At 41.0% G+C, this 12,529-nt stretch overlaps 1 protein-coding gene across 3 annotated transcripts; it reads left to right on the top strand.

Moving 5' to 3' along the window:
* Positions 1-5,962: 5,962 nt before the first annotated feature.
* CB3H15orf48 (chromosome B3 C15orf48 homolog) lies at positions 5,963-9,759 on the top strand. Of its 3 annotated transcripts, none has more exons than XM_053224060.1 (5): positions 5,963-6,109; positions 6,222-6,283; positions 6,456-6,541; positions 7,383-7,443; positions 9,226-9,360. In XM_053224060.1, exons 2-5 carry the CDS (start codon positions 6,248-6,250, stop codon positions 9,265-9,267), a joined length of 225 nt encoding a protein of 74 aa, XP_053080035.1. In that variant the 5' UTR covers positions 5,963-6,109; positions 6,222-6,247; the 3' UTR covers positions 9,268-9,360. The 3 variants fall into 3 exon arrangements, with proteins under 3 accessions (XP_053080035.1, XP_014939936.1, XP_053080034.1); XM_015084450.3 differs by lacking the exon at positions 9,226-9,360 and adding an exon at positions 9,368-9,759 and having other exon boundaries at positions 6,013-6,109; XM_053224059.1 differs by lacking the exons at positions 5,963-6,109; positions 9,226-9,360 and adding an exon at positions 9,368-9,759 and having other exon boundaries at positions 6,116-6,283.
* The last annotated feature ends 2,770 nt before the right edge of the window (positions 9,760-12,529 follow it).

Raw genomic sequence — 12,529 nt, 5'->3', positions numbered from 1 at the left:
TTGCCGTATTTACTTTCTCCTTTTTTATATATACATAAACACAGTATTTTTCAGAACTATTTAAGAATAGATTTTATGTATCATGCCCCTTTACCCCTTGGTACTTCAGTGTACATTTTTTAGGATTTTATTTTTAAGTAATCTCTACACCCAACATGGGGCTCGAACTCAAAGCCCTGAGTTTGAGTCTCATGCTCCACCAACTGAGCTAGCCAGGCGCCCCTTCAGTGGATATTTCTTACAAATGTGATTATTTATTATGTAACCATGGTGTATTTATCAAGCTCAGGAAATTTAACATGGATACAATATTTTAATCTAATAAATTTCATCTATGGTCTCCACAGTAATGTTTTTCTAGTTACAGGATCCAGTCTCAGATCATACATTGCATTTAGTTATCATGTATCTTTAACCTCTTTAGATTTGTAACAGTTCCTCAGTCTTTCTAGACCTTGACATTTTTTGAAGAGTACAGACTAACTACTTAATAGAACCACTGGCTTCTGATTTGTGTTTGCCTGCTTTTGCATCTAGATTCAGGCTATGCATCACCAGTGGTGCACTACATAAGTGCTGTGTTGTCAGAGATCACAGCTGGAGGCATGTGAGTCTACTCATATTGGTGGTGTTGATTTTGATCACTTGTTCACAGTATTGTCCAATTTCTCCGCGTATAGCTGTAATTTTCCTTTTGCAGTTCTAAACAATTTTTAAGGAGCTAGTGATATGTATGTTTTTATTTCCTTTTACTACAAAAGTAATAGAATGTTAGAAAATACAGATAAACACAAAGAAAATACTTGGATATTTAACCTTTTAGCCCCTTATGCATGTGTAGATCTTTTTTTTAAAACCAAAAATGCATGGTATAGCTCTTAACTTGTTTTTCTCACTTAACAGTGTCTGTCTGGTAAGCATCTTACTGAGACTTTCTTCACCAAGGAGGTGCCATATGAGATGCTGGAGTGTAAATGGATGAGATGGACATGCCGCTGTAGGCCAGCTGTGAGCACAGACCTCAGACAAATCATGCAGTGAATTAAGCACAACGAAGATGTGCTTCAAAACAAGTGTAGGGTGCTGGAGAGCATAGTGCGTGACACATGCGAGTTATAAATGTTACACAGTCGGGAAGTTTCCTATTTTTTTTTTTTTAATTCTTAATGTGTATTTATTTTGAGAGAGAGGGAAAGAGCATGAGCAGGGGAGGGGCAGAGAGAAGAGAGAAAGAATCCCAGGCAGGCTCTGTGCTTGGGGTTTGAACTACGAACCAGGAGATGATGTGCTGAACTGAAATTGAGAGTCGACACTTAACCGACTGAGCCACCCAGGTGCCCCTGTTTTGTTTTGTTTTGTTTTTTGTAATGTTAAGTTATTTTTGAGAGAGAGAGGGAGGGAGATAGGATCCGAAGGAAGCTCAGAGCTGTCAGCACAGAGCCTGATGCGAGGGCTTAAACTCACAAACCGTGAGTTCATGACCCAAGCCACAGTCAGCCGTCCAACCAACTGAGCCACCCAAGTGCCCTGAAAGTTTCCTATTTCTGACTGGAACCAGGTCTGTTGATTAAGCAAAACCTCACTACTTGGGAATAATTAAAAGACCAGTCTTATTTATAGGCATAAAATAGAATGCAATTAAAATTATTCTAACAAACTGACCCCTTTTGAATAGTAGGGAAGACACCCAGAAACCTTACTAGAATTCTGACAATTCATTCATGTTCTCTCGGCTACTAATTTTATGGGTAAGGTAGCCATTAAGGCTTCACCATCCTAGTGCTGAGACATCTTGGCCCTTAACTCAGACTCTAGCTATGGACTCCTTGTTTTCCCTAGAAAAAGTTTCTAGTGTCCAGACTGGAAATGTAGTACCTGCACATTGTTTAGAGACTGAGTTTTGATTTGAAAATGTCTTTTTAAATTGTAATGGTAACTTCTCAACAAAACTTTGGAAGCCCCCTGAGAACAAAAACCATGTGTCTCCTCTCATTGGAAAACTTGATAAATAATGAAGTCAGATCAAGGATTTCTTTGGATCAGTTTTAATGTGATTTGAAGATGGCTCTGGGCAACTTGTAAAAGCTGTGTTCTTAATCAGTGAGAAAAGAATACTTCAGCTTCCGAGCACCTGGGAAGTGTGAACAGCTTTCCCTATACACTGAGCTGAAACTCTTTTCTGAGCCACAATTAACAGCCATAAACAATATAGTGTACTCCCAGACATTCCAAAATTAAGCAAATGCAGTTTTTACTAAACCTGGTAACTAGGTAGACACTGAAGGATGGGCAGAAAGAATTTCAACAAAAAATATTTTTCTTATAAAGACTAAGCTGGGCTGATTAAAATCTAAGTTGAAATTCTTAGACTGGGAGCCAAGCAGCCATGGTTCAACACCCCTGTAAAGGGCATCAGCTAGAGAAGGTTCTAGAAGTTACTGGCAATTAAGGTGGGGTGGGGAGGCTTCCTGAAGGAATTATAGGCTTTGGAGCAGATGCGGACAGTGATTCTGGTGAGTGTCCTAAGTGGGTTCTTTGGGAGCTGCCAGAGTTTGAAGGGTGGGAGCTGTGCCTGCAAGTAATCCTGGAAAAAAACAAACTACATATTGACCTTGAAGCTCCCACAAGGTCAGTAAAATGGCATTAATTTAAAGGAAGGTAAGTGTGGTTGTCTGGGTCTAATTCTCATTGCTGCAAATAGAAATAAGCAGATCTTAATGGTTATATGGGTACGTTATATCTGTGTATACAATTTGTAATTTTTAAAACATTTTATTCTGAACATTTTCAAACATAGAATAGTATAAAAAACTCCCGGGGCGCCTGGGTGGCGCAGTCGGTTAAGCGTCCGACTTCAGCCAGGTCACGATCTCGTGGTCCGTGAGTTCGAGCCCCGCGTCAGGCTCTGGGCTGATGGCTCAGAGCCTGGAGCCTGTTTCCGATTCTGTGTCTCCCTCTCTCTCTGCCCCTCCCCCGTTCATGCTCTGTCTCTCTCTGTCCCAAAATAAATAAAAATCGTTGAAAAAAAAAATTAAAAAAAAAAAAATTCCCACATACTTACCACCTAGACTAATTAATATTTTACTAAAGTTGACCATTTGTGTTTTTTTAAAAATGTTTATTTTTGAGAAAGAGAGTGCAAGTGGGGGAGGGGCAGAGAGAGACAGAGAGAGAGAATCCCAAGCAGCCTCCATGCTGTCAGCCTGATGTGGGGGTCAAACCCATGAAGCGTGAGATCATCGCCTGAGCTGAAAACAAGAGTCGGAGGCTCAATGGGCTGAGCCATGAGCCATCTGGGTGCCCTTGCTTCATTTGTTTTTTTTTAGCAGAAATATTTTAAAGTAAATCTCAGTCAGGGTTCCTGGGTGGCTCAGTCTGTTGAGCCTCCGACTTTAGCTCAGGTCATGATCTCATGGTTCATGAGTTCAAGCCCCACATTGGGCCTTCTGCTGTCAGAGCAGACCCAATTTGGATCCTCTATCCCCCTCTCTCTGCCCCTCCCCAGCTTGTACTCTCTCAATAAATAAACGTTTAAAAACTAAATAAAGTAAATCTCAGTCATTATATTTCTCCCTTACGGGGCACCTGGCTGGCTCAGTTGGTAGAGCGAGCAATTCTTGAGATTGTGAGTTCAAGCTCCAAGTTGGGCCTAGGGCTTACTTTAAAAAAAAAAACACAAAAAAAAACCCAAAAAACAAAACAAACAAACAAAAAAAACCAAAATTTTTTTCTACCTGAGTTGGGCGGCCGACTTAGGCTCAGGTCATGATCTCACAGCTCATGAGTTTGGGCCTGCATCGGGCTCTGTGCTGACAGCTTAGAGCCTGGATCCTGCTTTGGATTCTGTGTCTCCCTCTCTCTTTCTGCCCCTTCCCTGCTAATGCTCTGTCTCTCTCTCTCTCTCTCTCTCTCTCTCTCAAATATTAAACATTAAAAAGATTTAAAAAGATGTTTCCCCCTTAAATATTTTCATATATAATCTCTATAAAGGGGGGGGTATTTTTTAACGTAAACATAATATCATTATCACACCTAACAAAATGAACAATACTTCTTTAATATTCTTTCATATATGGTCTGCATTTGGTTTCCTTAACTGCTGCCAAATAAACATCTTCACCTTTTGTAAGTTTTCTCAAAGACCGCCTTGGTGGAATTATTCACCTGCCTTTGGTGCCACATCATGCCTGGGGTTATTTACAGGCACTAAATTGTAAGAACCTTGAAGTAAGGGACTCATATCCTATTAATCTTTTAAATTTACTGTGCCCTTGTCCCCAGGTTAATGCCTAGATTACTACAAAACAGTACTGCATTTTGAAAAGAAACGGCATTGGCAAAGCAGTTTACAGACATCAGTGAGCAAGGGCTACACTCTAATTTTAATTTGGGGGCCATAATACATTCTTGTAAAATTTCTTTCTTCCTCTTTCTTCCTTCCTCCTTCCCCTTCTCTCTCCCTTCCTTTTTCCTCCCTTCCTTCCTGGAAACACATGACGCTTTTTAAAGAAACTTCTGACAGGAGAAGTTTGATTCTATTCAATACAAACCACAGAGAATTAATGTTGAGTTTTCTTTGATGTATTGATTACTGAACCCAACCAACCAGAAAATGTCTCCAGTTACAGCTCTGGGGTTACATAGGGAGAATCCTTATCAGAATAAGTGGGTGTGATGCTACATTTATGATCTTCCTTATATAAAACAAAACAAATCTTTGCAAATAGTAATTACTATTTATTGATGTGCTTTGCATACATTCTAACATTTTTTCCAACTGCCTCCCCTGCTAGGTTTGTTCCCATTTTACGGATATATAAACTGAGACTCATAAAAGTTAAGTTTCATTTCCTCAAAGTCCTTCAGCTAATGAAGTGTAGCAGGGGTGGGCTCTGAATTCTGGGCCATTTCACTGCAAAGCCCGAGCCTTAAACTAAAAGGGGGTTGAAACAGATCTTGGGTCTGATCATTTCCAGGAAACATGAAGGTGTTTCCCTTTTAACGTTAACTGGTAGCTTGAACCTCAAACAATTTAAAAATAATTGTTTTTAATAACTATTTTTAAATAACGGCGCTTGTGTTCTTGGCTTAACTGCAGTATCTAAGAGCGCCACCATGCAGAAAGAACAGGGGTGTTGGGTGTCAGACAGGCATGGGTTCTGATTACATTTCCGCCTCTTACTATGTGACTTGAGTATCTCTGAGCCTCTATGTAACATACTCACCTTGTAAAAATGCCGAAGACGATTCCGGCACAGAGTCTAGCACATGGGCTTGCTTTAATGGAGTTGTTAGCATTATTTCCGTGGTTTTGCAGCTGCCTGCATGCTCTGTGCAAGGCGAGACTGCTAGTTAAAAGGAGACTTCCAGACGACGCCAAGGACTGAGTCGTCTCCGAGAAGGAAACCTTTCCAAACCTGATTCTCTCTGTATCTTCTCCCTCACCTGATTTTTTCCATTAAAAAAAAAAAGGGGGGGGGGGATGGAAATTAAAATTTTTAAAGGAACAAATCAGGACACCATGGGAGTTCTGAAGTGAATTTTACATTTAATTATAATTATCTCCATATGTGGAGATACATCTTATTTTAGAGCTTTTAATGTGATTGGATGGATTTTAATTTACCTGCCTGTTCCTGGGAGCCACACACCCCTCCATCCCTCTAGACCCCGGCTCTCCGGCTTCTTTTCCAGACCTCCTTTTAGGGGGCTTGGTTTTCATCCAGGCCTTGGCCATCAGAGCTCCGCTTGCTCTCGGTGCCGCTCACTTGGCGGCGCTGGGCCCGGCTGGGAGCAACCTGGAGCATCAACGCCGAGCCTCAACTCTCTGGGCGGCAAGTAAGGACCACGCCGGACGGCAGGGGGCGCCAGCTCCCGCGTTCGGCTGCTGCGCGTCCTCCAGCTGGCTGTCCTGCAGGGGGCGCCCGGAAGCCGGGCGCCGGGAAGGGAAAGCGAGTCAGGCCCCGCACGCCCCCCCGCCAGGCCCGCGTGACCTGAGCGCCCTGGCCCGGCCCATCATTTGCGGTCCGTATATAAAGTGAGGACGCAGAGGGCTAGTTCGGTTCGGGGCGTTTTCCTCGTCCGCGCGCCGCTCTGCCCCGCCTCCCAGGTGAGCTGCCTCAGGCTGCCTTGGGGAGGACGTTGGCCGGTTGGAGCCCGCCAGATTGGGTCCTTAGTGGCTGAAGTTTTCAGCAGCATCTTGGATTTTTTTTTAATTCTAGATTTGGCATTCAACACTGAAGTCATCATGAACCTCTTCCAACTCCTGAGGAAAAAGAAGGAAGTAAGTTTTAAAGCAATTGAAATTCTTGACTTAAAATATTAATTTTTAAAGATGAAAAGATGGTGCAAATTTTGAAGGAAGTATGTAAGATGATATATAGTTATTCTGTTATATGTCTCATGTTTCACACCGAAACATGGGAATATTCACCCTCAAACCTGTTCTCTGTTAGCTTATTCCTTTGGTGCTGATGATGACCACAGCAGCGGGTGGAGCTTCGGCTTTTGCAGTATATTCCCTTCAAAAGACTGATGTGATGTAAGTAGCCATCATTTATACAAACGTTTTCAGCAGTGCTAGATTGACCTTCCGCATATGAAATGCATGGTGTCAGTTTCCTAGTTTTACCCCCAGGATAAGAATGTCAAATTGTCAACTTGGAGTTGGGACTAGAAAGCAGCCTGATATCGGAAGACCCTTGAATTATGATATTAATAGAATAAGTTTGTTCCTTGTATCTAAGTATCCTTTCATCCACTGACCCTCCTCTTCTTCAGCAAGGTTTGATTTTTTTTTTTAACTTAAGTTTTGAAATTTAAAGTTCTTAAATGGCCTTTACAGATTCATTTGTCTATAGTGAACCTAACCTCAGCTCTGGATATAGGGAGGTAAAATACCATGTATCCTGGAATATGAGGAAGAAAGAAACTTGAAACTGATCTTGGCCCAGTGCAGGGCTGGAGAGGGTGGTAATGCCAGGCTCTGGCCCAGGGGCCTTGCACCTCGGAGTTCACCATCTACAGAGTTCAAGCCCGGCCCCTCTCCCTGTCCCAGAAACCAGGGCAAGAACGTTTTTCCTTGCATTTATCCTGGCATTTCCACCCCCATTGCTGTCCAGCTTATGGGAACATTCTCCAGTTCAGCCCAATAAAAGGAATACAGACCTTTCACCCTGCAGAGGAATCGATCCTTAATGTTTGAGCCAAATCGTGAAGTTCCCTTAAGTAACCTTCCATTAATTTCAGCGAACTAACAGATAAATGCCTGTTTGTCAGTCTAGTTCTGTCCTGTGATGTCCCAGCATGCTTATAGACCCACTGTCAGAGTTGGTTTAAATTTACTTACTTTGATGTTTAATCAGCTTTCTTTTACTTTTTAGCATTGATCGGAAAAAAAATCCAGAACCTTGGGAAACTGTGGATCCTAATGTACCTAGCAAGGTATTGCTAAATTAAAAAGTGGTTTACACTTACCCCAAGCTTTAGCACCCTTGTCAGCAAAATGGATTTAATACCTTTCCCTTTTGGGGCACCTGGGTGGTTCAGTTAGTAAAGCAGCTGACTCTTGATTTTGGCTCAGGTCATGATCTCGTGGTTGGTGAGCTCAAGCCCCTCGTTGGGCTCTATGCTGACAGCGTGGAGCCTGCTTTGGATTCTCTCTCTCTGCCCCTCCCACACTCATTTTCTCCCTCTCTAAATAAATAAATAACTTTAAAAAATACCTTTCACTTTCAGCGTGCCTTTGAGTGTAGTGGTAAAGGGAGTGCTATGGAATTATGGAGATCTAGTTCAAATCCTTGTTCCATTATTCACAGGTGATTTTGGACAACCTGGCCTTTCTGAGGCTCTCAGAATCTCTAAACTGGGCTCAATAATAGGATTCTACCTCAGAGTTAAGAGGATTAAAGAATGTAAAATACATAACGCCCTTTAGCATAGTGCCTAGCCCATAGTACGTACTTAAATATTAACTTTCATCATTATTGTAATATATTATCTCATTGTATCCATTGCTTATCTAAGGTTAATACAAGGTCTATTGTGATAAATAACAGGAGCTCCTGAAAACAGGAGTGGCATTCTCTTTACGCAAAATCACCTAACAGTCGCTCATTCTTTTAAGACTATAGCAAAGACTTTTTTATATTTCTGAGTCTGTTGGAATCAACACTACTTAGATCTGTCAGGAAAGCTTTTTTTAAACAAAACTTTCAAATAGTAGAGTTTGACCTAGTGAGGGACATTTAGAATCTTTAAAACTACCTGCATCTCTAAGCAAAATAAGTCAGGGAAAGACAAGTACCATATGATTTCATTCATATGTGGAATTAAGAAACAAAACAAATGAGCAAAGGAAAAATGAGAGAGACACCAAGAAACAGATTCTTAACTATAGAGAACAAACTGATGGTTGCCAAAGGGTGGCGGGTCGGGGGAATGGGTAAAGGAGGTGATAGGGATTACGAGCACACTTATCATGATGAGCACTGAGTAATGTACAGAAACGTTGAATCACTATATTGTACAACTGAAACTAATATAACACTGTAGGTTAACTATAACTGAAATTAAAATTAACATTTTTTTAATGTTTATTTATTTTTGAGAGTGGGGGAAGGGCAGAGAGAGAGGGAGACCGAGGATCCAAAGCGGGCTCTGCACTGACAGCAGACAGCCCCTGATGCAGGGCTCCAACTCACGAACTGTGAGATCATGACCTGAGCCGAAGTTGGTTGCTCAACGAACTGAGCAACCCAGGTGCCCTCCAAAAAATTTTTGAAACAACAAAAAAAACCTATCTACATCTCCTGTGTCCTGGGGTATGATATGTATGGGGTATGTCCTATGTCCTGTAACTGTGATGATAAATGAGAACCTCTGAATTTGAGTTTTTGGGAAGTCAAGGACTATCCACAGCTCTATCCCTTTTCCCTTACTGCATAACTTAGATCATGTGTACCTTTGTTGAGTAATTACAATGAGGAAGTTTGGTTAAGAGCCTACTGTGTGCCAAGCCCTGTGCTAGAGCATTTTACATCCACTCACCGGGAGCAGACACACTTTTTGAACTTATAATTCACCTAAAGCCATAGGAAGCTTAGAAATCTAGAACCTGTTATGTGAAAGTGGGCAAATGTATATGACCTTTCTTGATGATCCTATAACACTCAGGAACCCAAAGGCTTTTTAGAGCTCATATTACTGTTTTGTGCATGTTCTTAGAGATGGGAAGAAATGGTTCTTTCACTACAAATACTACGGTGATGCTCTTTCCAAAAGGGAGTGTGGACAAACCCTAAAAAGGGACATGAGGATGAAGGACAGATCCTGAAAAACATTTGTATTTTCCTTCTTTTTTTTCAAGCTTATAACAATCAACCAACAATGGAAGCCCATTGAAGAGTTGCAGAAGGTCCGAAGGGCCACCAAATGACCAGCTCTTGCTTCTTTCTTCCAAAGAGTACTCTATGAATCTAGTGGAAACATTTCTGCACAAACTAGATTATGGATACCAGTGTGCGGAAATGCTTCTGCTACATTTTTAGGGCTTGACTACATTTTTGGACTCTGGATAGGAATTATAAAGGTAGTGCAGCAATAACCACGTAGTTCAAAAATAAGTTTGTGTTTATTTTCTTGTTGTAAATTTAATGTTGCGTATTGAAATTTTTATGTTTATGATGCCTGAATATTTTCCTAAAGTGTATAAAGATTTGTGAACTAGATTGTCTATAATAAAATACTATTTGTGCAAGATTTCTTAAAGATACATATTTAAATAGAGGAGAAAGTCTTTTTATGGAAGAAAAACCTATTTTGAAGCATGGAGCTTCATTTTCTAAAACAACATACAGTGCAAATTTGTGTGTAAACTTTTCTTCCAAGTTTATTCATTCACCAGAAATTTATTGAGCCCCTGCTGTTAGCTATGCCTTGTACTTGTGCAGGTGAGATAAAGCAGTGAATGAAACCAAACTTTGGAAGGAGATGAATAAAAGATGGTAAGCACAATGAGGAAAATGAAGATGATATGGGGGATGAGACTTGCATGACAATTGGGCTTGGAAGGAAGTGCTGGGATTACAACGTAGGAAGGTGGGGCACGCCGAAACCGGCCTTGCAGATGCCAAGGATAACATGGTTCTTCCGTGAGGGTTGGGGAGGGGAGAATGGAGAGCTTTGCCCATGCACGATAGAGTCCAGGGCCACTCTTGACTCTGGCCAGTGGTGACTTGGAGACTAAAGGTGCAACCAAACCCACATGCTCCTGGGCTCCCCGTTGACTTTTCTTAAAAATAGGACCAAGTATGGGGCGCCTGGGTGGCTCAGTTGGTTAAGTATCTCACTCTCGGTTTCAGCTCAGGTCATGATCTCACAGGTAGTCAGTTCAAACCCCAAGTTGGGCTCTTGCACTGATAGCATGGAGCCTTCTTGGGATTCTCACTCTGCCCCTTGCCTGCTTGTTCTCTCTCTCTCAAAATAAATAAACTTAAAAAAAAATGGGACCAAGTAGGAATTGCTTTTCATTAAGTTATTTTTAAAAAAAGGAGGTATAATTTATTAAAAAAAGGAGCTATGAACACACCATAGTATTCATCCATGTAAAGTGCACACTTCATTGGTTTTTAGTGTATTCACACAAAATTCTAAAACCACCTCCACCATCTGACTCCAGGATATTTTCATCACTCTAAAGAGAACCCTCTACCCATTAGCAGTCATTCCCCTATTCCTGACCCCTCTGCTCCCAGCCCCAGGCAAACACTGATGAACTTAGTCTTTATGGATCTGCCCATGCTGGACATTTCACATAAATGAAATCATACATTATGTAGCCTTTGTCTCTAGCTCTTTTAACTTAGCATAATGTTTTCAAGATTCATCCCTGTTGTGCCATGTGTGAGTATTTTATTCCTTTTTATGACTAATTTTCCGTTGTATGGATGTACCATATTTTGTTTATCCATCAGTTGATGTGGATTGTTTGCACTTTTTGGTTGTTACATCAGTAATACTGCTGTGAACAGCCACGTCCAAGTTTTTGTGTAGCCATACATTTTCAGTTCTCTTGGGTGTTCATCACCTCTTTTAAATAAAGATGATACATGCTTTTAAAATTTTCCACCTGAGGGGCTCCTGGGTAGCTCAGTCAGTTAAGCATCGAACTTTGGCTCAGGTCATGATCTCACGGTTCGTGGGTTTGAGCCTGGCGTTGGGCCCTGTGCTGATGGCTCAGAGCCTGGAGCCTGCTTCAGATTCTGTGTCTCCCTCTCTCTGCCCCTCCCCTGCTCCTGCTCTGTCTCCTTCTGTCTCTCAAAACTAAATACACGTTAAAAAAATATTTTTTTAATAAAAAAATTCCATCTGAGGAGCACCTGGGTGGCTTGGTCAGTTGAGCGTCCAACTCTTGATTTCAGCTTAGGTCATGATCCTGTCATGGGATTGAGGCCCGTATCAAGCTCCACGCTGACCATGGACCTGGCTTGAGATTCTCTGTCCCTCTGCTCCTCTTCATCCCTCGCAGCTCTTTCTCTCTCAAAATAATAATAATAATAATAATAATAATAATTAAAAAAAATTGTTTTAGTTTCCATCTGAATATAATAGAAATTTGAGAGAAGGGCTAAATTCCTATCACCTTCCCGGCAATAAAAAATAACTAGCTCTTGCTAGAGACTTGGCGATTCTGAAAGGATTAAAACAAGACTACTTCCGCCAACCTTTGTGATTCCTTATCACCTCATTTTCCCAGATGAAAATCTCCAGTGGTTGATCTCATGGTATTACCTGTACCAATTAGGAAGCAAAATTTTATTTGCTTAAGTTTTTAAAGTGCACTATGGTACCCTTTAGGCAAATAAAAATGAACAACTTTGTGAAGTTTGGCCAACTAGGAGAACAAACTGTAGAGTGTTTTGTGAGGGGTGACCTTTCAACTTTAAAACACAAACCTGATTGAAATGCAGTAGCTTTAAGGGATGGACATGACAATGGAGGACGGCAGGTTTGGGAGGAAGAAACCCCAAGAGCAATATTGATAATTAAATTTCAACACTGACTGATTTTATTTTTGCTTGTGTTCTTAGCATTTTTCCTAAATGTTTTATTTTGAAAATTTTCAAATATGTGGAAAAGGTGGAAAATCAGTACAAGGAATACTCACAACTTTTAATCAAACATTTTGCCACATTCGCCACATTGCCATATGTATCTCTCTGCATATTATTATGCTCTTTTAAAATGAACTCTTTGAAGGAGTGCCTGGGTGGTTCAGGCAGTTAAGCGTCCAACTCTTGATTTTGGCTCAGGTCATGATCTCATAGTTCATGAGATTGAGCCCCACACTGGGACAGTGTGGGGCCTGCTTGAGATTTGCTCTTCTCTCTTTCCCTCTCTCTGCCTCTTACCCGCTGTGATCTCTCTCTCTCAAAATAAATAAATAGAAATTTAAATATATAAATAAATAAAATGAGCTCTTTGAAAATGAGTATACACCTCATAAAGCTTCTTATACCTAAGGGAAAGA

This window comes from Acinonyx jubatus, chromosome B3 (assembly GCF_027475565.1).
Source record: "Acinonyx jubatus isolate Ajub_Pintada_27869175 chromosome B3, VMU_Ajub_asm_v1.0, whole genome shotgun sequence".
NCBI classification, from domain to species: Eukaryota; Metazoa; Chordata; class Mammalia; order Carnivora; family Felidae; genus Acinonyx; species Acinonyx jubatus.
Note: the sequence above shows the minus strand (reverse complement) of the source record. Positions and strands in the feature narration are given on the sequence as shown.

Coding starts and splice junctions, on each gene's coding strand:
- CB3H15orf48 (XM_015084450.3), top strand. CDS start 6,248: ATGAACCTCTTCCAACTCCTGAGGAAAAAGAAGGAA. Junction 6,542..7,382: donor CTTCAAAAGACTGATGTGAT/GTAAGTAGCCAT, acceptor TTTACTTTTTAG/CATTGATCGGAAAAAAAATC. Junction 7,444..9,367: donor ATCCTAATGTACCTAGCAAG/GTATTGCTAAAT, acceptor TTTTTTTTCAAG/CTTATAACAATCAACCAACA.